Below are 25,627 nucleotides of genomic sequence, written 5' to 3' on the forward strand. Positions count from 1 at the left end.
GTGTGTGTGCAAGTGCGATAGTGTGAGTGTGTGTGCGTGTTAACCGGAAACCAGAGCAACCGCAAATGACAAGGGAGTATGTCCGTCTAAACTGCTTCCCTGCGCTGCGAAAACATCAAAGTCAGAGGGTGAGGAGGTCAGAAGGGGCGCTTTAGGGACACGGGCATCGGAGGGTTAAGGAGTGGAAGGACCAACGCCAAAGTGTAGCATATTTATGGGCGCAACATTAGGGAAATTCCAGACTGTGAGCCAGTACAGTCACAGCCAAAATACTGAAGTCAGGTCAAGGCTTCTTCGCTGCCAATTGAGTAAGGTATTTAATTACGTTCTTCAAAGGCGTTTTTGAGGGACAGATAAGAGTAGCTTCTAGGAAACAAGGTTATCAGTGAGTTCTTTAAAGTGTAAGGTACACAACTTTTATTTCTTTAACATTTTTTATATCATTTTTTCATAAACTAATGTTTAATTTAAAATGTATTTTTCATAACAACTACATAGGTTAGATGTCGATGAATTCTTCTCATTATATCTTTTCTATCCTTTGTTCAAAAGCTATCAAACATTTTCGAACCCCTTCTGATTATTAAAACTTCTGTACAGTCTGATTGCGTTGTATTCATATTTACTTAAATCATCTTTCAGTAGCTTCCTCGCCATAAAACCACTGCACTGTACTGTAAAACTATGATTCAGCAGCTTGCTATGTTCCGGGCTCAACCCATAGTCGAAATCGTAGTCCGAGTCGGTTAACACTCGCCGGGTGTTTGTTTTTGTGATGGACTGCCTGCGCTTTCTGCCCTCTGGCCAGGATTCGAGGTGAGGCTGGCAGGCAGCTTTGCATGTTTTATACTTCTGACCTTAATACCTGCGGACTCCGCTTGCGAAGCATGAGCATGTAGCTCGGAGTGTGGAATACGGAGTGTGGAGCACGGTTCCGGACACGGACACGGACAACAGGACAACGACAGGAGTCGAGCGTGTGAAGCTGTTTTTGTCTTTGGGGCTGCTGGCGCTAAGCTTAAAAGCAAACACAGGTGTTCAAGGGGGAGGAAAGAGTTTCCGGGGATGGAAAACGGAGTTGCGGTAACTCTGCAGTTGGCCAGTCAAAGTTAGCTGATACGAACTTATGTGGTAGCAGCCGGCTTCGATTCATTGCCTGAAATTATTAATAAATTTTAATTTATTGAATTAGTAGGTGACTAAGCAGATAAATAATCCATGAGCAACTGCCAAGATTAAAATGTTTTTTTTAAAAGAATAAACTAATCTATTAAAGAATTCAATTTATTTGTATACTGTTCTAAAAGTTTAAACTGTTTGTTGCATAAACCTTAAAAAAACCATTTGAATGTATTAAATATATCTGCAAATTCTTAAATGCCTGCAAGGATCTTAAAATCGATTAAAGAGGGCCGTCAGGACGAAAGCGGCCTCGAGCCCCGAGCAAACATGGCCGGCAAAGAGCAGCTCGCATTGAATGTGCCCCGCAAACACGATGAATTATGGATATTCTAATTTGGATCTTATCGCACTCATTAACACCTTAAGGCTTAAAGGCAGCTCTTTAGAATTTCCCGCTGAGACTGAGATTTCTTTCACTTGGTTGGCCATAAGTTGATAAAGGTTATCTCACGGGAAGTAGAGCAAAAGGCAGAATTTTATCAACAGCTCAGTGTGTCAAGGGTGTGGATTGAATAGGGAAATTGTGAAGTGGTCCAAAAGCGGGACGGATTGGTTGGTCCACCGGTGGTATGGCCAATCGACAATTGTCAATTGGCAATTACCAATTGCCGTTCATCAGTTTTCGGCTTAAATTGAAAGCCTTGCAATTGCAGCTCAGGCATGTAATGAAATAATGAAACAAAGTGCAACACGGAAAACCCGACAAAGGATGTGAACAGGACAGCAGGGTGAGGGAATGGGAGGGGGGAGGGGGACTTCCAAAGGACACTTGTGCAGCTTCAGCAAAATTTTTAATTAAAATCTTTGTGCTTCCACTGTGCGTGCTTAATTAATTGTGCTTTAGCTGGCAGCGGCAGAAAGGATTCCCATTCTCCGCAGAGAAAGGCAACGCATTTAAATCGCCTTTAGACAGATCTGGACACAAAGGGTTCATTTCCACTCGGACTTACAGGTAAAACAGATTCTTGAATGGATTCTTCTTTTTATATATGTTTTTGGACCAAAGCTTACGGAGTTAATTTAAAGCTTTCAGAAAATGAAACATCAAAATTAACCTTTTTTAATGTTAATGAGATGTATTATCCAATTCACAATTATGTAATTGAAGATTTTTCGTATTCAGAGGACCATCTTCTTATTTAATTTTATTTATATAAATATGTTCAAAAAGTTCTAGGTTCTGAATTATATGAAATAATTATTTTCATGAATATGTTATCTATGGCAAGGGAATCTTAAATTTTTATGCTATCAATTCAGAGCCTAAAATTTGTAAATAAAAATCATGAAGTTTAGAAAATGCTAAACTCAAAATGAGAAGTTTTTCCACCTTTTTCCCCATTTCCTTTCACTCTTTTTCTTCCACTTCCGCTCACACACACACACACAAACATGTTCAGGGGCGAAGTGCTTTCAGCACAAAACAAGTGTAAATCAAATAAAACCTAATAAAATATATAAAGGGGCGAACGCAGGTTGCCACACGCCCAACCACACACCCACACCCCGCACTTTTACAACCACCCACCCACGCACAAACACACACTCACAATGGCCCAGATGGGCATGGAAAAAAAGGGAAAACGAAACCTAAATGGCAAACGAATTGAAGTCAGCAATTTTATGTTTTATTGCAATTCTTGCCTTTCACTCCGCCCTTCGACACCCCAACCCCACATCCTATTTTACGGTTACCTAGCTGCCCCTGACTCCTTTCTTCTTTCTCCCTTCCCCACTTTCTCCATTTGCCACGGTTTGTCATGGGGGAACGCGTGGATCTGCGGATTCCGATTCATATACAACCATTTTCCATGCAGCATCAAAAGGAAAAACTCAGCCCGAAGCAGGCGAAATCGCTTAAACCGAAGATTTTTTGCACTGCCGCTGGTGTAAAGGGGGTGGTGCCAGAAGGGGGTTGGAGTTGTCCTGGCGATGCGTCTGGCTGCTGCAGGCCCTTTCCACACCCCACCCCCTACCCCCCACTCTGCCCTTCGACCTGCGCATATGTCATAAATGGGGTCTGGGTCCTTGCAAGGGCAGGGTTGTAAAAGCGAAATGGAAATGGTTAAGGGAAGTGCCCTATGAAGGGGTATTATCCCACCTACCCAAACCAAAAGTTCAACTTTCTCCAAGCCTTTGTTCTTTAATTTATTCCTTCTTGAAGACAATTTTTTTTATATATTTTTTTTAATATCTTAAGTAAACTAACAGATAAAAGAAAATTAATCACCTACTCTAACCACAGGTTAAAGCTGCCTTGTACCTTTTTAAATAAACAAAGTTTAATTAGCTCCTACTCTAATCACAGGTTAAATTTTCCTTACCTTTTTCTTAAGAATTATTATTTTAAAATAACATTTTGGAATAGAAAAGCAGATCATAATTAATCGAAGATATTTAAACGCCGAATATTTAAATTTCAATGAATAAAGGGTGTTCAAAATTCGGCTATACTCAAAAACGGGAACATTGCTCCTTGTTTATTCTTTTATCGGTCTTTCTGCGGCAAGTGCGCTGCAATTGTGAGGCAGTTATAGATACGGATATATCTGTCTAAACACACGTACGCGTGCGGCTGTGTGTGTGAGCGGTTAAAAGTGCGTGTGTGGTTGTGTGCGTGTTTGGGGAGGTATTCGTGCGTGTTTGTTTGGCCGCCTCCTGCGCTTAGGTTTTTGTATTGAAATTATTTCCATCGATGTGTTTTATGTGCCCAAAGGGGGGTGCAGGGGGTTAAATTGTTTTGAAGCACGCATAAATTATGGAAAATTGTTGAACATACATAATTTATGGCTGGCAATATCAAAGTAATTCAATAAATGGCCCAGGCTGAATAATTTATGCTGCAGCTCGATCCCGATCGAGAAACCTCAAAAAAGCCCATCTTTGTGGTTTTACCCCAATTCCCCCCAAAAAAAAAACATAAATTTCTGCCTTTATCCGGCATTCGTATTAATCTAATTCAATTTGAAAGTCAATAATTTATTTCTAGCAAAAGTGTCGAGTGTGGAATTAAATCTAAATTTCAATTGCGCTATCTCTGGGAATAACTCATCGATTTGTTTATTTTCGGTTTGACTACATCGTAGTCGTACTATTCTCGGCCCCCCATTTCCCATATTGCCCCATTTTTCCATATCGGATCCCGGAGGCTGCTCACGCCCGGGCCATAAAACTTTTATATCAACTTATGTACACTTACAACGGCCATTATAACGCATTAAACATAAACGCTGTTTCATGGACCTTCCCGCCGGCCTTCCAGCTATCTAATTGCCAATGCCGGCAACTCTCACACACTTCGGACTTTGGACTCCGGACTCTGGACTTCAGACTATGGGCTATAGACTATAGACTACGGACTCTGGACTCTGGCCTTCGGAAAAGCTAAGGGGCGGTAATAAATCATTGGCGATGACTGCTGCAGCAACCTCATTGAACATTAAAATAATTGCAGAGCGCAACTTGGCCAATGATTGCGCCCTCCGTGTTCATTAATGATAATTAAAAAAGTTTGTCCATCAGCAGCCGGCGAGGTAGTTCATTAGAGATAAAGCCTTGATGGGCTGAAAACCAAAAAAAAAAAAGAGAGTGCCGGGAATCGGTTTTAGCCCGTATTACTAACACTTCCGGAACAGCTTGTTGCAGGCGCTTTTGGGCCAAATGCAATTGCATCTCCACTTCGATTGCAGAAGTCATATTTCACTGCCCGAAAGTAGGCAACATCCAATTGAGGCTGCTGCTGCATCCTTTGCCCCCCGCCCTTCCTGTTGTCCTGCCAAATGTAAACAAACATTTTCCACGCATTTACGGAGGGAGCAAGGGGTTTTCCTGGAAGCCTCATGCACGTGCAGATTATCAGAGCGGGGAAAATCGTGCGCAGACTCACCAAAAATCGAAGAGAGAGCGAGTGTTGGGTTTTCCCCCAAAGCCAAGTTAGCATTGAAAAGCCTTTGTTCAGCTGCCAGGCCAGTCAGTTCGTTCGCGTTTTCCGTCGCCGCAGCCTGGGCAAAATCAGTGTTTTTCCGGGCTCAAAAGGGGATAATTCCCAAAAGTCGTAACAAGCGGGAAATGGCCGCGACTTCAAAAAGTGTTCCGTGGCAGTTAAAAAGTTAATGACCAAGCTAAAAACTGGGACTCCGAGTGATCTGTGAAACAAGCTTAAATAAAAAACTTAAAGCCAGAACTCCTAGTGTTGAATGGTACATATCGCAGCATTATTTACCTCTGGCGCCGCATTGGATGGCTTTGACATTGGCGCCACATTTGCATCCGGGGCAGGTGTAAATATTCATTTCTATAGCTGGCAAAGTTGCTGCCTGCTTTTAGCATAATTAAGCGCATCACCACACCGCCTTCCCCCCTCCGGCCACCCTCACCAATTACAAAGGACCCGAGGAGGACAAAAAACTTGGCCAGAGCCTTGAAACTTTGAAGAGCAGCCGCCAGTCAAAGCAGCTTTAAGGTCCTGTTTCGTGTTGCCCCTCGCAGGATCCGAGACGACGGCGAACTGCATGGTAAGTGGCGAGCACCTGCAGCTGCAGCCCTCCACTGTTTTGGCCAAGTTAGCAGCTTGTTTATAGTTGGTTAATTGAAGCCCTGGGAAAAGTCCGTAGAACTTAAATTGAATACTGCACTTGCCTGACTTAATTATGCAGAGCACGGGCCTCGAGAATTTATCTCCCAAAAAAAAAAAAAGAATGCAAAAACCCAAAAGTTTCCATTCAATGCGGATTATTGGGCCACGCTTCAGAAGTCAATTCCTTACACTGCTCTTTTAGCTTTCCCCAACAAATCTCCTAACTACAATGGTAATCTCTCTATCACAATTTCCCTGTTCTCTGTATCGCTAAAAAATTGAAACGAAACTTGAATGGCTTAAGTGATTTAGCAACTCGATCGCATTCGTTTGCGCATTTCGATGCCAATGCAGTGAGAAAAACAGTTGATGAAACAGACGAAACTATCATTATCATTAAGTTTTACTGGCTCTTGACTATTACATTTTAAAAGTTAATTAAGGCCTAGACTTCGTGTTCGTTGATAAGTGATTGAATAAATGTTTTTGATACCATTAAAGGTATTTCTCAAAGAGAAAATTAAATACAATTCAAATTTAAGATTTCATTATTTATTGTTGATTTATTTTATAAACAAATGTATTTATTTATATATGTTTTAGGCACATTGTTATTTCTTTTTTAAAAGTATTTCCATATTCTTCCACAGTTTTATACCCTATGCTGAGCCTTTAAGGCTCTTTAAAATTGGTCAACATTTTTCATAAATAATTAAAATTTTTAAAAATTGCTTGTAACAAATTTATAGCACTGGCAAAAGTCCCCAGTTTTCCTTTAGTGTAACACCTTAGCACGGTTTTTTCTGTTTCGGATTCGGTTCCGGATTCGTTGCCTACTTTCGGGCACTGGGAAAAACTTTTTAAGTGCCAAAGCAAAAGGCGCCGAATTAAATTAAAAATGGGAGGGCTCACGAAGAGGAATATCGGCTCGTGTGCAAATAACAGAGAAGGGACCCCGGCTTCAAATTCAATTTGAGGAGTATAGTCTCCGCTTTCCCTTTCCATTTCCATTTCCAATTCCCTGGCCCTCGAACTCCTGCTCCAACAATAGTTAAGCGGAAATGTAAGTCCCCGGGGGCAAAGGCATCACGGTGCCTTGGAAGTGTGTCAAAGTACGTAAAGCTGGTGAAGGAATCAATCGAATCGAATCGAATCGAATCGCAAGGAAGTGGCGTTGAAGGCGAAGCGAAAAACCAAACAGCCACGAGCCATAAAAATGGGCCAAAATGAGTGGGTGAGACGTCAAAAGAAATTGAAATGGAACTCAAGCAAAAACTACTTTGTTTGCGATTAGCACTTGGCAGGATTATGGGCGAGAGGGGTCCTGCAGAATGGCTGGCTGGCTGGATGGCAGAATGGCAGGCGTTTGCCGGGAGGAAATGAAATGTGTGTCAATATATTGATTGAATAATGGTCTACATATTGACAAACAACTCAAAAGGCACTCGAGAGTGCCGGAGACTGGGGAAGAAGCCCAGTCAGCCGGAAGAGAGTCGCATTGGAGAGACGGCCTAGGGGCACAGGAAGCGGAAGTTACGCACACACGCACTCAGGCTCACACTCACACTCGCACTCATACTCATACTAACACTCACACTCGGAGACACACTCGCATGTCGAATCGGCAAATGCAAAGTGAGACATCAAAAGCATTTCGAGTGCCTCGTCATCAATGTAAAGCATCTGCTGGCATCCCATGGAATATTCGGACGGAGGAGATATAGACCTCGATCCCCAAGACGCAGACCAAGACGATGAAGCTCCCTAGACGGAAAAGGGGGCGTTGGGTAACACGTGTTCCTTTAATTAGATAAAGTTTGTTTGCATTACAAACATACTGGCAGCAATTTGCCTCTGTGCTCAGTTGTCGATGGCAACGCTGCTGCTGCTGCTTCCAAGTTTTTTCCCCCTTTTCGGGGCAGGGAAATTCCCCAGCGGGAAAAAGTTCTGAAGCATGATTGACTGACGCACGTCTAGTCAAATAAAAATGGCACATAGAAATAAAAAATAAAATATGCCAGCATCTTGGTCGCTTTGTGAATATTTATGTAAATAATTCCATTGAATTGGTGCAGTGCTCATTTGGGCGACGTTTTCCGCAGACTTTTTCGCAGAGTTTCCGCTGCGTAAATATTTGAATATTTGGCTGCTTACTTATTTTCTTTGTGGCGATTTTCTCTTTGAGTCGAGGGAACTTTTAAATTTTCTGAAAAAACTCATTTCGTATTTTCGATAATACTTCAGTCGTTCATCAGGCCTCATTAGCCCTCAAAAGAGGTCGAAAATTACTCAATGGCAATTTAATCTGCTGCAAATCCCCACATAGCTTGCAATACAATATGCACTGCATATTTAACGACCTGAAAGAAACACTTGTAAAGTCCCCACAAAATGCCTTTGAGAATTCAAGGCTTACTTGCTTCTTTCTTCTTTCTTCTCAGTTCTCAGTTCCATTTCTCTTTCGCTTTTTTTGTTGTGCGAGGCTTGTTGTTAATTAAAAGCTCACAAAAGTAGGTAACATGCATATTACACACACTCACTCTCAATTGTTGCACATACGTATTAATTCGGCGTGAATGCCTCAAAGTGTGTGTGTGTGAGTGTGGGCTGGGGCTTCCTCTTCCTTCGACACAACAATGAAACGGCGACCATTGAGAATGACAACAATGAAGGCCACCACTGCACATAAACTTGCCAAACAAACACAAGGAAAGTGCGCAACAACAACAGCAGCAAAATGAAGAACAGCAACAATGAAACACACTAACACAAATCTTTATTTAAGCATAACACAAAACACGACTAAAAAAAGAATGGCAGAATGAAACCAATTCAATGGTGGAAGCCCACAAACACAGTGAAGCCCTGAAAAGAATGAAAATGGTAGAAAGTCGGGGCCGGAAGAAGGGTCCAAGGGCCAGCGAGTGAAAAAATTAGAACAGTCAAGCGCCTCGGGATATGCAACACATAAAACTTGCTAGCCAAGCTGGAAAAGCGACTTCAAGAGCTTCAACTTGCCCCACTCTTTCGATTCAGATGGGTGCTCCACTGGGGGAAATATCAGCAACTTTGGTGTGTTTTGAACACTTCTTTGCACCTTTTGTTTATGGTTAAATTATATATTTGACATCCAATTTAGTTCAATAAATCATAATTAAATTTAAACTTAATTTAAATATGATTTTATTAGAAAAATCTATATCCAATCAAAGTCAGCTTGGAATCTAAAGTTTATAATCAGTTTATGCCTTTAATTCGATGACTACTTATTATCTTACATCAGGAACCGTAACGATTGAAAACCTTAATCTTAATTTTATCACCAGTAGATCGTAAGTCTAGGCAGATACCTATTAACTATTTCATCAGTCAATAAGATGTTTAATTCTGACACCTTAAGATAACGAGTTTTTAATGACTGTGGACTTAACGTTTCAATCTAAATTAGGAATTATTAAAGAAAACTACATGTTCTTTCCCAAATATTTACATAGGTTAGGCTGTAAAAAACGGTATTACAAATCTGTTGCCATTTAATTTACATTAAGTTGTCCTAGGGAGAATGTGCAGGTTTCTAAAGGTTTTCAATTCCCCATTATTCATTAGCCCCCGAATCATTTCAGCATATGAAATCGAGTTGGCCTTTAACTTCACATTTTTTCTCCCAGTGTTATTGCTGTGGTGGCAATGCCATTGCTGCAGTCAACTGGATGGCCAGCCATTTCCGTTTCGATGTCTCCCGTTTAGTCGGATGGCAGTTAAGCCATTCCCTTCCACTCGATGCCAGTTTAAACTTGGCTTGGCACGGCCTACACACGCACACACGTACTCGATTTTCCCCCCTGTGTGGCAAAGTTTTCCCAAACTCCTTTGGGGCAAAAGAAGAGGAAATACGAGAGAGACCGAGGCTGCCAAAAACTTTGCATCGCAAACTTTTCTGCATATATTTTCCACAAAACGGATGCTTGTTTTTCATGTCTGCTGGCTTATTTCGTTTTGGGGTTTTCCATTTTTAGGTTTTTTTCCCTCCCATCCCCGTAAACCCCCCGCCGGCGGGCATATTCACTTAGAAAACCTCTTTCCATCCTGCTCTACCGATTTCAAATGCTTTAATCGCAATTTATCAAATTGGAAAAGGCCGAGCCGGGCTGAAAAGTTTCTGGTTTCGAAATTGGGGCATTGTAAGCGTTTAATTTGTCAGCCATTTGCTTAGTTAAAAGTTTTTCATTTCCATTTACCATTCGAGTTGCTACATGCCTGTCCTCATTTTGTTGCGAACATTTCTGGAATTTATTTCTCTATCAGCAATAAAATGGAAAGTCCAAATATTAAATATTTTCTAGAAATAATAAGAGGAGCTGAATCGATATATGTTTGTAAGACAGCGAGGTCAGCAACTATTGAACTAATTTAAGGGAAGGAAAAAAGCAAACAAATTACTTGATGGAAATTAAACGGCATTACTTAAAATTTCTCAGTCTCCCAAATCTGGGTCTTTAAACAGTTATTATACCAAATCACCTAGATTGTTTTTAAGAATCGAAATCAAAATATGGAATATTTAAAGTATTTTACCCATTTTCATGTTAATTATTACTATGTTTTCGATGACTAGTAACTAGACTTCTAGATTCCATAACTTTTCCAAATTTAATCCGATTCCAAAGTGGCATACCTCTAAAGACTTGTAATTCGATTCTCTAAAAAACTGCATTCAAAATTTTCAATTTAACGTTTATCAAAATTTTGCACCATTTTCATGTTAGTTATTACTAAGTTTTGGATAACTTAAAAGAGGGGCCCCATAATTGGACTTCCAGATTTCATAACTTTACCAAATTTAATCCGATTCCAAAGTGGCATACCTCTAAAGACTTGTAATTCGATTCTATAAAAAACTGCATTCAAAATTTTCAATTTGACGATTATCAAAATTTTGACCCATTTTCATGTTAGTTATTACTAAGTTTTGGATAACTTAAAAAAGGGGCCCCATAATTGGACTTCCAGATTCCATAACTTTACCAAATTTAATCCGATTCCAAAGTGGCATACCTCTAAAGACTTGTAATTTGATTCTCTAAAAAACTGCATTCAAAATTTTCAATTTAACGTTTATCAAAATTTTGACCCATTTTCATGTTAGTTATTACTAAGTTTTGGATAACTTAAAAGAGGGGCCCCATAATTGGACTTCCAGATTTCATAACTTTACCAAATTTAATCCGATTCCAAAGTGGCATACCTCTAAAGACTTGTAATTCGATTCTATAAAAAACTGCATTCAAAATTTTCAATTTGACGATTATCAAAATTTTGACCCATTTTCATGTTAGTTATTACTAAGTTTTGGATAACTTAAAAAAGGGGCCCCATAATTGGACTTCTAGATTCCATAACTTTACCAAATTTTATCCGATTCCAAAGTGGCATACCTCTTAAGACTTGTGATTTAAATCTCTAAAAATCTGCATTGAAATTGATCATTTTTACGCTGTTTAAAATTTTAACCCATTTTTATGCTAGTTATTATAACTTCACCAAATTTATTGGATCTCAAATAATCTCCGTTTGAACATATGTTCTTAAATCAAATAGTTGGTGGTCAAACATTAATTACATTTTTGTGTTACCAAAATATTTCGATGAGATAGCCTAACTTTTTCTAATAAAGTGTTTTTTCTGTGAATTCCTTGCAGGATGTTCCGGCATGTAACCACCTGATGTGGAGCACTGCGGAGCGATGAGGCATCCGACTGTGGCCACCACCGCAGCATGTCCTTGTCGGAACGGAACACACCTAGTCATGGGCCGGGAGCGGGAGCAGTGGCAGGAGGTGGGTCGGGGGGACCGGCGGCCGGAACGCATCGGCAGCGACCGCCGGACGTGGAGGAGGCGCTCTCCTCGATGCTGTGGACCCCCCTACGAGCGGACGCCCCTGCCCAGCTCCTCGGAGGAGGAGGCCGAGGAGGAGGACGACGACGAGCGGCTCAACCGGCAGCTGCGCAAGTCGCACAGCAGCTACGAGGCCTCGGCCTTGAACCAGCCCCACCACCCCCACTACCCCCACCACGCCCACCTCCCCCTTTTCGCCCACCACCAGCAGGCGCTGGACAGCGGATCCGCCCTGCTCCTGCCCCCCGTGCCTTCGTTTCCCCCGTTTAGTTTAAGCGCCTTCGACGCGGCCATCGCTGGCTTCGATCACCTGGCCAAGGGCGACATCTCCGCCGGCGGAGTGGGCGTGGGTGTGGGGGGCAGGCGGAACCGGTACTCGTTCCCCGCCTACCAGGGCAGCCCCACCCGCACCCTCACCCAGTGGTGCTCCTCGGCCGCCACTTCGATCAAGGAGCCACCCTCCTACGAGTCACTGTACACCGCCTCCAGCTCGAAGGTTGGAGCTCCTCCCGCCGCCTCGCTGATCCTCAAGGCCAGTGGGGATGTGGGGGTGGCTGCCGAACCATGTGATAGATCGCAACGATCGCCAACAAAAGCAGCAGCACCAGAGGATCAGGATCGGAATAGGGATGGGGATGCGGATGAGGAGAAGAATCGATCCCAGGCTGCTCCACTAACGGCTAATGTTCCCGCTGGATTGGGTTTGAGGCGCTCCTTCACGGATGACTACATTTCGCAGGTGGGTTTCTAAGGTTAAAAAAATATATTAGGAATTAACTACACCCAAACTCATATATTGCTTAAGGAACTTCGTATTCCATAAATGTATGGGATTAAATTTACTTATAAAATCCCCCTTTTCAATGGTTGTAAAACACAGAATCTTATGATATGCTCTTGTCCATCAAATAAAAACACAAAGTAACAAATTAGGAGCTGCTTTCCATTTAGTACGCACTTAAAATACTTTTTAACAGTGTCCATAAAGCATAAAGGTTTCCTTTTAACAATGCAAACCCCTCATAGATACCTAACCCACTTTGACAAGTACCTTGCACCCCGTCAAGGTGAAAATGGGATACCTATTCCATCGCGGGTGAGCGTAAAACCCCCCACCCCCTAGATATACTTTCAGCTGCTTAATGGAGCACCATCAAATTTGATGTCAAGGGCTCAACACAAAATACTTGGCGCCGCGAATGGGAAACTGTGGGAGACTCAAGCGCGAAATGGGAGCGCCAAGTCGAACTGTCGCCTTATCGTGCCCATTGACAGCCCTATACCCCGTATTATGTATACCCCCCCTTACCCTCTTGTAACCCCGATAAGGGCTAATGCTTCACTTAGGCCCTTAAGTGCCGCTAGCATCCCTCGCAGATAAGCGCCATATGTTGCCTATCAGAATCGAACATTGGACCAAAAGACCACAAGAGAAGGAGGGGCAGGGGCGGGGGCGGTGGCGGGGCATTGTTTCCACATATTAAATTTTATATGCATATGCATAAAGAACGGCATAAAGTACTCGCATAGGGGTTCGCATGTGACTGTGTTTTCTGTGCACACTTCATAATTTGTTTATGTGGCGTCAGCGAAACGGAAAATTGACCGCACAAAAATGACAAACAAAGCACAAAGGCGGTGTGGTGCAAATAGAGAGGGAAAAGTGCATATCAATGGTTTCACAAAGGGGTGGGGGAAAAACAAAAATATCAGTTTTCGTTTCTGGAAAACGTATTATACTATCAAAATAAATGGAGTCATATCAATTGCATACAAATACGATAAAAATAAATGCTGATAGAATGTCTACCTATATGAGCTTGTAAAACATCGATCATTTGATATGAGACATTAAAAAAATTCCATTGTTCACATATTTCAAATATTATCCTTTATTTGTCATATCAATTGCATAGAGCAAGTATAACGAAAATAAACAATGAAACTAATATGTTATTTGCAAATTCCTCTGTTCATATATCTTAAATAAAATCACAAAAAGTGGACTAATCTAAAGAACATTGTTTTCGATTTGATAACATATCAAATAAAAGGTCAAGTCCATCTACTCATAAAAGCTCATCAATCATATGATGTGAAGTTCTATTAAATTCCATTGTTGATATGTCTCTGATAATTTGTTTTCTAAAGTGAAAAGTAAACTGAAAAGATGTCCAACTTAAAGAAACATTTTTCCGCGAATAAACCCCCTTTAATCTTAAACTTCTGGTATTCCGATCCATTTCCACTGTCAATCTCTTCATGGATGGCCGAACTTAATAAGCAATGACAAATGGTTCAAACCGAGTTCGTCTTCATATTCATGAGCCCTCTCCGCCCCACTTCTATTCCCCCTTTTCCCAGTACATATGTACATATCTCTGCTTATATGCGTGGCTTTGACGACTGAGTCATGACGAGAGGTTTATGGGCAAGAAGTAATGAAGTTGCCGGCGCTTTTCCACTGCCAAGCACCGTTAGCCGAGGATGAGTTTTGATTTTTCGGCACCCTCCACAACCCGCAACAATCCCCTTCTCTTAACCCATGTCGCTGTTGTGATTGCAACGCACTCGACGGCAAGAGCAGCGCAATCACAGTGCACAAGACTGAACAGCATTAGAACAATAAGTTTGTGCGGGGGGGGGGTGGACGGTCTAACAGTAAATCACATTATATTTCTGTGACGTAATTAATGCAAGTAACACAGCGTAACATAATTAGAACCCACATGCACAATAAAACAGAGTAAAGATATATCCGCATGGCTTTTAACCCACATCATGTCGATGGGGATTGGGATTGGGTTTTGGGTTTCGGGTTTCGAGCTTGAGTTAGGGACAGGGACCAACAGCTTTATCAGCACATCACAGGCGGCAGCAGCCACAACAACAACACAACCACCACCAGCAGCAGCAGCAACAAAAACAACAATTACTCGTGACGGTTTTATGTTTATGCGTTGGCTTAATTAATTCAATTAAGCGCACATTTATGCCCCACCCGAAGGATCCCGATCCCTCTTTGCCACCTTTTTTGGCGGGAAATTGCGAGGGAAAATGAGCAGCGGGTAATCCCCCGAGCAATTAGCATTAATTACGACTTGAAACTTAAATCTTGTCATTCGGTGTATATGTATGTATGTATCTTCTTCTCTGTCTCTCCCGCAGAATTGCGCTCCATTCACGCCAGCAACTGCAATACGGCACGGCAGCAACACTGAGACAACGGCAACGGAAACACAAAGCCCAGCAACGAATGCGAGATCACAACAAAGCGAAGAAAACCCAAGCAGCAGCAGCGCAGCGAATTGCATTATCAATGAACAGAGAGACGAAGCGGCAGCAGCAATTGCAACTGCAACAGCAACAGCAACATCATCAGGAGGGAACGAGGAAACCAGCTCGGTGGCAGTGCAGGTCAGTCAACCTGTTTCCTGTGCCGCCAGAGAGCAAAGAGAGCGTGTGAGAGCCAGCAACACGCCAGCGTTGCGAGCAGCCAGCAGCAACACGAGCTACGCGAGCAACACCAGCGACGGCAGCAACATCAGCGGCGAGCGAACGGCGATCAGTCTCTCGGCAACTTTCGGCGGGCCAACAACGAACGCGAACAGCAACAGCAACCGGAACTGCTACTACGCAGGCAGCAGCAATCGCCCACTGTACGACAGCAGCAGCAACGTGCTGCGGCCCAACAAATGTTTGGCAGAACTCGAGCGTCTGTATGCCGAATTTCGCGCGAGTGAAAGCAGATTCGAGCGGGGTCTGAGCCAGTTGGACATTGAAAACGCCAACGCCACCGCCACCGTCAGCGAAATGCGTCTAAATGTGCCAGCCACTGTGGCAGCAGCAACTGTTGCTGGTAGCGCCACCAGCAGCAGCAGCAACAACAGCAGCAGCAGCAGCAGTGTGTTTCTCAATGTGTCCGGCAGCAGCAGCACCGACAGCGGCGACAATCAAGTTGTCGACGAGGCCAAGAGCATCAGCAACATTGCGGTGCTGCCAGCAGCAGCAACGCCAACTTCCAAGTCCTGCCAGCGACAGCCGAGCCTAACGATCCAAGTGAACAACAGCAACACTAACGGTACTAATAACGGCAATCGGGTCTTGGTGGCTTCGCCCACGAGCATCGTGAACAACAACAATGGCGTGTGCGTTGTCAACTGCAGCTACACCCCCAGCAGCAACAGCAGCAGCAACATCAGCAACATCAACAACAACAACACCAGCAACAATAGCAGCGTGGTGGAAATCAATAATTGTGTGCCAGCAGCCAAAGTGTTCAGTGCAAGTGTTCAGAATAAGCTAAATAATAATATTAGCCCCACAGGCGGGGATATGCAACATGTTGCTGCTGCCACGAGCAGCAATAATAATCATGTGCAAACCGATAACAGTGTCAATATAATCAATGTGAATGCTAGCAACAACAATAATAGCCACCCACGCACCTTCACCTCAACGGAATGCCAAACGGATGACCTGTCGGCCAGTTCATCATCAAACCTGCAACAGCAACAACAGCAGCAGCAGCAACAGCAACAACAGCAGCAGCAACAACAGATGCGAACACGGGAGCAACGTCGCAAGGAGCGCAGAGAACGCCGGCAGCAGCAGCAACAACAGATTCCGGCACACCACCCGCGGCGTCATCCGCCCCCTCCTCCCCCACCACAATTGCACCCACCTCCGCACCTTCACCACCCTCTTCCTCATCCCCACCCCCTGCCCCATCCTCACCCCGCGGCCATGGGATTGGCACGAGCTCTGCTGCCAGACATCCTACACGCCCACTACCCGCCGCCCTACAGCGCTCTGCCCGTTCCCGTTCCAGTTCCGCCCCCTCCCCCACCAGCGGCTGCTGCTGCTGCTGTTGCAGCAGCGGTACAACAGCAACATGCCGCTCCGGCGACGCCGCCAGCGCTGACGTCCGTGATATCGACGGTGCCACTGCCGGGACCAGGTCCGCTCCCAGCGCCCCACATGAGCGATGGACGCTTCACGCTGCCACTGCCGCTGCACATCATGCGCAGGTGAGTTCCGTTTGAGTCCCACTCCCTTCTTCAATGTCCAATCCGCAATCCCTGGAGCCACTCTCACCCCATCCCGGACAGCATCGATCACTCATCTGACCCGTTACTCTCGACCAGGCACTCCTTTGTCGTCTTTGGCCAGTCTCGAGTTTCATTTCCCTTACCCGCTGAAAAGTGCACTCAGGAAAATGCGGGGTGCATGCGGTTCAGTTGGTTTGCAAGGCATATCAGATTTCAGGACCTTTGTAAATACCAAGTAGAAACATCCCTACAAAGTATAAATAGATCTTTTTACAAAGTAGTACAAAATTAGAATTCGTAAGAATAACTTAATTTATTTTGAGAAATTTAAATAGTTATTAAACATGTTGCCAGTTTTTTTATTACCTTTTTTATTTTATGAAGAATGGAATATCTAACTTTAACGCCCCTTTTGGGATCATTAGGGTGTATTTATCCCATCCCATAGAGGTTTTAATCCTAGTCCGAAATTCCTGGTATTTTTTTTCCAGTGTCCATTTCGACATTTTCTATTACCACATACTGGCTTTTGTGCCGCTCTTCCTGCTTCACTGTGGAGTGTTCGTGTTCGTGTTAGACGGGGCCAGACATTATAATGATGGTAATTTTTATGTCAGTAACAAATTTCTTGCATGATTTGATTCTCCACCTCTTTGTGCGGGACAAACGCTAGGCCAGGAAACCAGGTTCAGGTCCAGGCCGGGCTCGTGGTGTAAGAATTAATTCCCAACGTTGACAGCTTCCAAGAAATTAACAAAAAGCGAGAAAAGTGAACAAGAGGATAGAGCAAACGAGGGGCTTTAATTTAAAGTTTGGGCCAAAAAGCAGAGCCACAGGTCGCGGAGCCATTACTCTCGGCTAGTTTTCGGCGAAAAGTTTTGGGTTCTTCAGATTCGGGGCTTTAATAACTCATTTTTATACCCTTGCAGAGGGTATTATAATTTTGGTCAAAAGTGTGCAACGCAGTGAAGGAGACATCTCCGACCCTATAAAGTATATATATTCTTGATCAGGATCACCTCCTGAGTTGATATAGCCATGTCCGTCTGTCTGTCCGTCTGTCTGTTTCTACGCGAACTAGTCTCTCAGTTTTAAAGATATCGAATTGAAACTTTGCACACACCCTTCTTTCCTTTGCACGCAGTATATATGTCGGAACGGCCGAGATCGGCCGACTATATCCTATAGCTGCCATATAACTGATTGATCGGAAATGCCATAACTTTGGTGTTTGTAAAGATAGGAAGTTGGGATTTTCTATGGGTTTTATATTTGGCCAATCAATCCGACCTACCAAACTTTATAAGGATCGGCCGACTATATCCTATAGCTGCCATATAACTGAACGATTGGAAATGCCATAACTTTGGTGTTTTTAAAGTTAGGAAGTTGGGATTTTTTATGAGTATCAAGAATGCATCATATGAATAATTTTGGAGAATATAATTTACAGAGTATTCTGCAAGGGTATATCAACTTCGGCTCCGCCCGAAGTTAGCTTTCCTTTCTTGTTATTATAATGAGTTCGGACTTATCTGTAATTGCACATCTACCGGCTTTGTGCTAGGCTGACTGGCCATAATTCTGCGATACTGCGGACTGGCCTAGTCGCTTTCCCACGCATTTATTGCCTGGAACACTGAAATACTTATCTATAGTTGGGCACCGGCAGAACCAGTTTGCTTTGAAATAATCGATGCCTTGTGTACTCGAACTTGTATCTCCGTTTCGCCACTCGTATCTGTATCTGTTTTGGTTTCGTTTGCCATTGCTGTCGCCGTTTGCTGTTGCTGTTTCTGAGTCCGCTAATGTAGCCGTTTGCCGTATCTGACGGATGCGCGCGCTATCTGTCTAATGGCCTGCCTAAACGTCTCGAAAAAAAAACAACTTCACTCCCATTGTGAACGTTTGACATTTCGCTCCAGTCAAGAGCAAATCGTGTCTCACAATTTTAATTGTGTCTGCCCATTGAATAATTGCAAAACTGTGTCAGTCTATATCGAGTGCCCAAATTAGCTATTCTTTGTCTAAATTGGAGGCGGGTTCGCTGGCTGATTAGCATATTTATGAAGAACGAGTGACTCAAAGTTGGCCCATTAAATTAATTGGTTTCGCGGGGCAAGGGTGCTTGGGTGCTTTACTCGAAGGTGAGGCGATTAGCCGAGTCTGACTTATCATATATGAGCCAGTCTGAGTCGCATAACCACCCCCTGAATTACAGATTTCCCTCTAAGCGGCTTATCTTAACCCTGCCAAACCAGAGTTTCAAGGTAATTGGGTCGCTTAATAGAGATCCCTGTCATCGGAGTGTGAACGCCATGCCTCAAAGAAAGGGTTTATATACCATACATATAGACAAAGAGAAAGAGAGCTCAAACAACAAACCGCAGACATTATCTGCAATTTTAACACCTTTTGCCTTCGTCCCAAATTAACATGCTCTTACACAACGCTTTTTTTTACTTAACTTTACCTGACCAAAAAAGGTGTAAAAAAAGCGAAAGTTTTTCTGCCTCAGCTTTCGGGGATAAAGAGGCGAAGGAGCACTTTGGGCCGACCAGGAGTGTAAAAGGGTCGCCTGGTGGACCGTGTATAATCTTTAAATCATTAAATAACCGAACGAGAAAAACACAGCCAGCCAACTGAACCCGAAATGAAAAATGACAACAGCAAAAATAACAAATTCAGAGAGCAATAAAAAGGAAACGTGATGCCGAACTCACGTTGCCCCGCACTACGTATAAATCGTTGTAATCATTTTTGGTTTTTTTTTATTTTTCGCTGTCTGTTTTTGTTTTTCTTAGCGTTTAATTTTATTTTGAAACTCCACCGAAGCCAGAAACAAAAGCCAAAGTTAACAAACACAAAGAGCCAAAAAGAGAGAGACACGAAAGGCGGTAATAAAATCACTTGAGACAAACGACGCGGGATGATGAGAAAAAGAAAGAGACGGCGAGAGGGAGATCCAGGAGTGCTGTCTTTTTTTTTCGGCCACTTTCACTTTCGCATTCGGTTTTGTATCTGCATCTGAATCTGTATCTCTGGCTTGAGGTTAGCGCAGGCCAAATGGCCAACAGCTTATCATAAATTTGGCTTAAAGTTGCCCAGGCACTCCGGCACTCACTCATAACCGAAATGAACTCGAACTTGAGGCATAAATCAAAAACAATTTAGTTAACATCATTTGGACGCGTGTTTCTTTTATTAATTACGACGCTGCGGCTAATTGCTAATTGACTGGATGGATTGGTGGAAACGCCGAGATGACACTGAATTCGGTCCTGTTGGCGGAAAACCAGTTCCCTGGCGAGTGCCAAATCCAGAGTCCAAATACCCCGAAACTGGCAAAAATACAAAAGCATTTGCATGCGGAGAAGTGCAAAAGTATCTGCCAGATACGCCAGCTCGATATCGACATCGATGATTCAACTTTAGCCATGCAAATGGTAAAGAAACAGAAACAGAATCAGAAACAAAACAGAAAGAGACGGAGGTATGGGGAAGAGAAAGAGAGAGGTAGGCCCAGACAAAACCAGATTTCAGCCGAAAAAGAAAAACAAGAAACCAACCAAGATCGAGTTGCAACTGCGAGTCGAGTCCAAAGAAAGACACTCGGCGATCTTGGCTGGGGATTCTGCTTGGCAACTTTTGGCGGATGACACACTTTTCCGCAGCAGCTGGAAAATTGAGTGATTTTTCATAAATTTTCATTCGCAGCTCGGCAGCGAGAAAATCAAAGCCCCAGAGCCAGCACTCGACACTAAATGTTGCTGTTGTCGGTAGATGTTGCTGCTGTTGCTGCCGCTGCTGCTGCTGCTGCTGCTGCTGCTGCTGTTGTCGGTAGAACTGACCAAACAACTTTCCAGTTTTACGGTCTTGCAACTGCCAACTTCTGTCCTGCTCTGCCCTCCACTCCTGCCGTCCTGCTCCCTCCCGCCTATCGACTCTTTCACTGATTCGACGGCGTTGGGTTTATTTATTTTTATAAGCGAATAAACACAACCAGCAATCAGGGGAGTTTACTAACCGACTGCCGGCATACCCTTTAGAGGATGTCCCTCTTCCTGCCACTCTTCCCCGGAAATAGCTTGTCGTCCGTCCTCCAGTCCAAGGAGCTGGCCACAAAACGAATCGAAACGAAACGAAGTCAACCGGGAAGAGAACTTACCAAAAGTCAATAAAGCCAATAAAGCAAAAAGTTGCCATTCTCCAGTCGAAATGATATGGGTGAAGAGGGAGGTGAGGGGGTCTGGTCTTGGTGCACAGGCAAAATAGTGTAACAATAACTAAGAATATTGGTCGACGAGTCATTTTACCAAAATCACATCATTAGTAGTTTTTTGATTGTTTAAATTATTTTACCTTGACTAATGCAAAAAAAAGGGTAATAAGATATAATTTTCAATTAATTTGAGAATCAATTACAAATATAAAATCTTTAAGATATTAGGTTCCCTGGAAAATTACTTATATATTATATTTTAAAGTATTGTCAAATGAGCTGATAACTATATTTATTAGTATTTTAAATTAGGAAGTTATTTCATGCACTTTTGGGCTAACCTTAAAAAATGTTTTTCAAAATGCTACAAGTGATGATTTTAGAAATCGTATGTATTATTTAGAAATCCCTTTAAGATCTGCAAATTTCTCAAAATAAAAAGTAGAGCTACCAATCACTTTCTTAACCTTTTTCTCTCCGTGTTCCGGCCATACCCATGCCCAACCGAATTGCGGTTGTCTGCTTCAGCTATATCTGCTTCTGCCTCAGCTTCTGGCTCCGTCTGTGTTTGTATAGAAAATGCATTCGGGCCAAGTTGAAATGAGCCGGTAAAATGCAGCAGCAACATCATCAGAAGAGGTAGCAGCAGCACCAGCAGCAGCAGCAACATCACAAAATAGACGGGCCGAGTCGCAAACAAGTTGCCAACGAAATAGAGAGAGTTGGCCAAAGGGCCTCAGACAGGCCAATCTTCTGGCTTATTAAATTGTCACCCGAGTGCATTCGATTCGATTCGCTTTGGCTGGACTTGATTTCGGTCACTGTGGCCCAGAAACCGCAAAATGCCAAATCTAATGGGCTCTCGGCCGTAATTGTGCCACTGCAATTAAGTCTTGCTAACTGTGGTCAAATTGTTTTAATAAGTTTTTAACAGCCATAAATGAGCCCGGCCTTGAGCAGTGGGAAACTGTCAGCTCTTTCTCTTTTTTCTGCTGCTCATTTTTTTGTAGAGGTTTTTGGAGGTTTTCAGGGGTTTTCTGCTTGGTTTTTTTTCGTTCTGGCCATTACAGTTCAATGCCTTGGGCAGCGGCGAACAAAGCCCGTTTAGCTCATTGTAAATTCACATTCTGAAATTCGCACAAAAGCCCAAACAAATGGCGGCGTTTGATGCAAATTCGGAGTGCCGAGCACAATACAATTATTCCCATGATGGGCATCATTTTGAAATAAGCGCATAAATAACACATAAGCAAATACTCTGGCGAAGCTAGGGTATTCAGTGTTTAATATACAACTGGGAGGAAACACGTGTCTTTGGAGGTTATTCCATATGACAAAGGTTTTTTCTGACAGGAAAGTGTTTCGGGGTAATTCCCCATTCAGTGGTTTCAATTCCACAAACGTGGGTATCAGCCGTTCGATTCGTCCACCCGGCTTTTCTATCTGTTTTTATTTTTTGCGGCTGCTGTGGTTTTAAACAAAAGTCCATAATTTATGTTATGGCTAAGCTCCTCTCTCTCTCTGTCTCTTTATAATTTTATTTTGTTGCTGCGGCTTGGCTTTTGTGCAATGAACTGAGTTCGATGGGATTGGCAACAGGGCGTGTGTGGCATTGATTTGGGGAGGGGTTATACCGTAAATCGTATACACAGGGGTTCAGCTAAGTTCAGTTTTGCAAATCACATTCGCTGGAAATGCACTGAAATGGCTGCTTTAAAGCTGACTCAGAGAGCAGACCACTTGACCCGCATTATGGCCGGATATGTGGGCGCATTTCCCTCGCTTTCGACCAAAATTGGTTGGATAATCGTGATATTGGCACATGCTGCAATTAAACCTAAGGCTTGAAACTGGCATTTCGATAATTAGCCCCTGTCTTTCCTGCTCTAAAATCCCCCAGGGCCATGAGGTAATATTTGGCGAACCAGTTTGGCTGTCCGTCAGATTTTCGGGTGAAAGTTAACGATTTCTCAGCTTGTTTGTTGCGTAGATCTGGAGATCTCTTGATCGATGACCAGTAGGTGGGCTCATTTGCCTACGAAGCAGAGAAACTCCCACTCGTGATGATCACTTGTCGAAATCATTTACGATTCCCTCTGACTCGCGCCCTGTTTGGCTTCAATTAACGTTCACAACAAATGCCAGTGCTTAAATATTTAAAACCAATATACCAAATGCGCAAACGTAATGAGGGCGCAGGAAGTTTTTCGCGGGGAAAGCACATTTTAATGGCAGCATTTTAGCTTAAACAGTGTAGCGTTTACCCAAAAACCAATTGCCAGACAACCGAGTCCCTCCTTTTCTCCCCGGCATCCAGATTCGAGTCCTGCAGATAGGAGTCCTGCCATTGCCAGTGCCACTGCACTGTGTCAACTGTCAACCGCAAAATGCGCGCGCTAAAAAAAAAGGACAGCCAAAAAAATCAACTTCCAGCAGGATACCACGAATTTCGGAAGAGTTCAAAGGGGGAAGGGGGTGTGACCTCCTGTATATCGCACTGATTTCAATTTAAAGTGCAATGAGTTTTGCAGTTTCGTGGCTGCTTCTGTTGCTATCGCTGTGTTGTTGCCGTCAAAGTTGTTGCCAAAGCTTATTTGTTCGTTGTCTGCAAATCTGCTTGCCACATACAAAAACACACGGGCAAAAGCATTTGCACATTTTGCTTGTAATGCTTATTGCTGTTTTTGTTTTTGTTACTGTTGTCGAGGCAACAAAAAGCCAACAAGCGCGTTTCGCAAATTAATTAAAACATTTAACAAATGCGCGTGTGGCTGCCGGGTATCCCTGCGTATCCCGTATCCTTTGTGTGTCCTCCTCAGCACTTGAGCAAATAAAATGCATAATTTATGTTTCTTCTTGTTTTCCCAAACCTAAAACCCTTTTGCGTGTGCGTTTCTCATAATTACTTAGACATACACACAGCTTTTACGGATGGAGGACAAGGGCAAACAGAGAGACTTACAATTTGTCTTGGCCTCCCCACGCGGCGTATGCGTGATATTTGCAGCTGAAAAGGGTTGGAAATTCGTGTTGCCAGTGACAACTATAAATGTCTTCAAGTTCGGATTGGGGGGGTCATAATTAGAGACAAGAGACACGAGCCCCAGCACTTTCATAAGCCAAACTAATGGAGAAGATGCTGAAAAATCACCGCCTCAGCCGCATGGTAAATATGAGAAATGGGAAACGTTGGCCGGGCAAACCGCACGAGACAAAGGCGGTAATTTGAAGCAGCTGGGAAACAGCAGCGAAGGCAGCGGCAACTGTTGCAGCCACATCCACGTCAACATCCACGAGTTGACGGCCCAACTAAAAGTCAAAACAAATAATTTGCTATAATAACTAAGAGCGTAGCCAAACAGCTGAAAACAAAAGAAGAGGGCGATGGGCTATATGCGATGGCAAAAAAATAAGAAATGGCTAAAGAAAAGATAGGCAAGTGGAAGTGAAACAAAGCACAAAAGCTGAAAAACTGAAAAGCAACAGCAATAGCAACTCTCATCTGCCAGCCACAAAAGCCAAGACGTAGAGAAAACTTTCTCCTCGGCTAAACGCTTCATCTGCATGAGTTGGTGTCGTCTGGCGTGTGTGCGTGTGTTGGTGTGTACTTTGCAAGTTAAAGAGCCCAAGATGGGTCTTACCCCTTTCGGGAGTATCTCAGAGTATCTCAGAGTATCTGGGTGTTTCTTGGAGCCCCCAGCCGCAGAGCTATTAAACGCACACTTGCGTCGACTTTTCACACGCAGACACGCCGCAGTTTTCCCCCCTTTTTCTCCTTTTCCCGCTTTTCCACCTCTAAATCCCTTGCCCAAGTGGATGCAATTTTTGCATTTTACAATGCAAGTTTTGCAAATCTCGCACAGCTGCGGTTAGTTTCCATTTACCATGGAAAGACCCCCCACATCTCCCCTTAGCCACATTTTTCTGGCGTCTTTCGTTCTCTTCTCGGCGGCATAGAGATACTGCAGATACTGCCCGCATGGTCATAATTTCGTTTGGTTTCGTTCCGCTTATCGGCAAACTGCAATCAGCATATAATTTTTGCCCAGCCGCACATAAAAACGAATCGAAACGAAGGAAACAACATGTGGCTCTGGACATGAACACCCTCATCGTATCTCATGGCCATGGCCCCATAGTTCATTTGGCAGACCCTCGATAAGGCGGACGACCAGCCAACAACCCCTAGGGTTCTGAGTCGCAAACTGACCACTTCGCAGTTCTCTGTGTCACTCGGAGGGTGGCGAAAAAAAAAAGGAACAGAGACATGGAAATGGACATGAAAATGAAAATGTTGCTGAACGCAGGCTCAGGAAATTATGCGTAATGAAGTAAGCACTTTCTGCGGAAAAGGGGACTGTGTTATCGTGTGAGGGTCTGTGTTGATAGCTGGAAATTGCTTGTTGGACGGACAACACGTAACGCCCTTTGCCATCCTCCCCTTTACACAGTGCAAAAATAAATGGGGCATATATATGGCATCATCTTAATTTCATAAATCACAATAATGATTTTAAGGGTGTCATAAAAATAATAAGCAACCATACCTAACACTAAACTGTCCAGTTACAGCCACATAAGTACTGGTTTCCTGCGAATATTTAAAAAGATGTTATAGATTTTTACAAATAACATATTTTATCGGCATTAATTAGAATGGCCATAAAAGCCTTTTGTAGATTTTAGCTCTCAAATCATGAA

General features: G+C 43.3%; 1 protein-coding gene across 1 annotated transcript in view; it reads left to right on the top strand.

Annotated features, from left to right (window-relative positions):
- Positions 1–5,171: 5,171 nt before the first annotated feature.
- LOC108048927 overlaps positions 5,172–25,627 on the top strand; it is a 37,447-nt gene continuing 16,991 nt past the window's right edge. Inside the window, 4 exon segments of the mRNA XM_017129889.2 lie at positions 5,172–5,696; positions 11,458–11,677; positions 11,679–12,392; positions 14,822–16,683. Coding sequence (XP_016985378.1) covers positions 11,534–11,677; positions 11,679–12,392; positions 14,822–16,683 — 2,720 coding nt within the window. The 5' untranslated portion in view covers positions 5,172–5,696; positions 11,458–11,533.

Source organism: Drosophila rhopaloa, unplaced genomic scaffold (assembly GCF_018152115.1).
Source record: "Drosophila rhopaloa isolate 14029-0021.01 unplaced genomic scaffold, ASM1815211v1 contig_115, whole genome shotgun sequence".
NCBI lineage: Eukaryota > Metazoa > Arthropoda > Insecta > Diptera > Drosophilidae > Drosophila > Drosophila rhopaloa.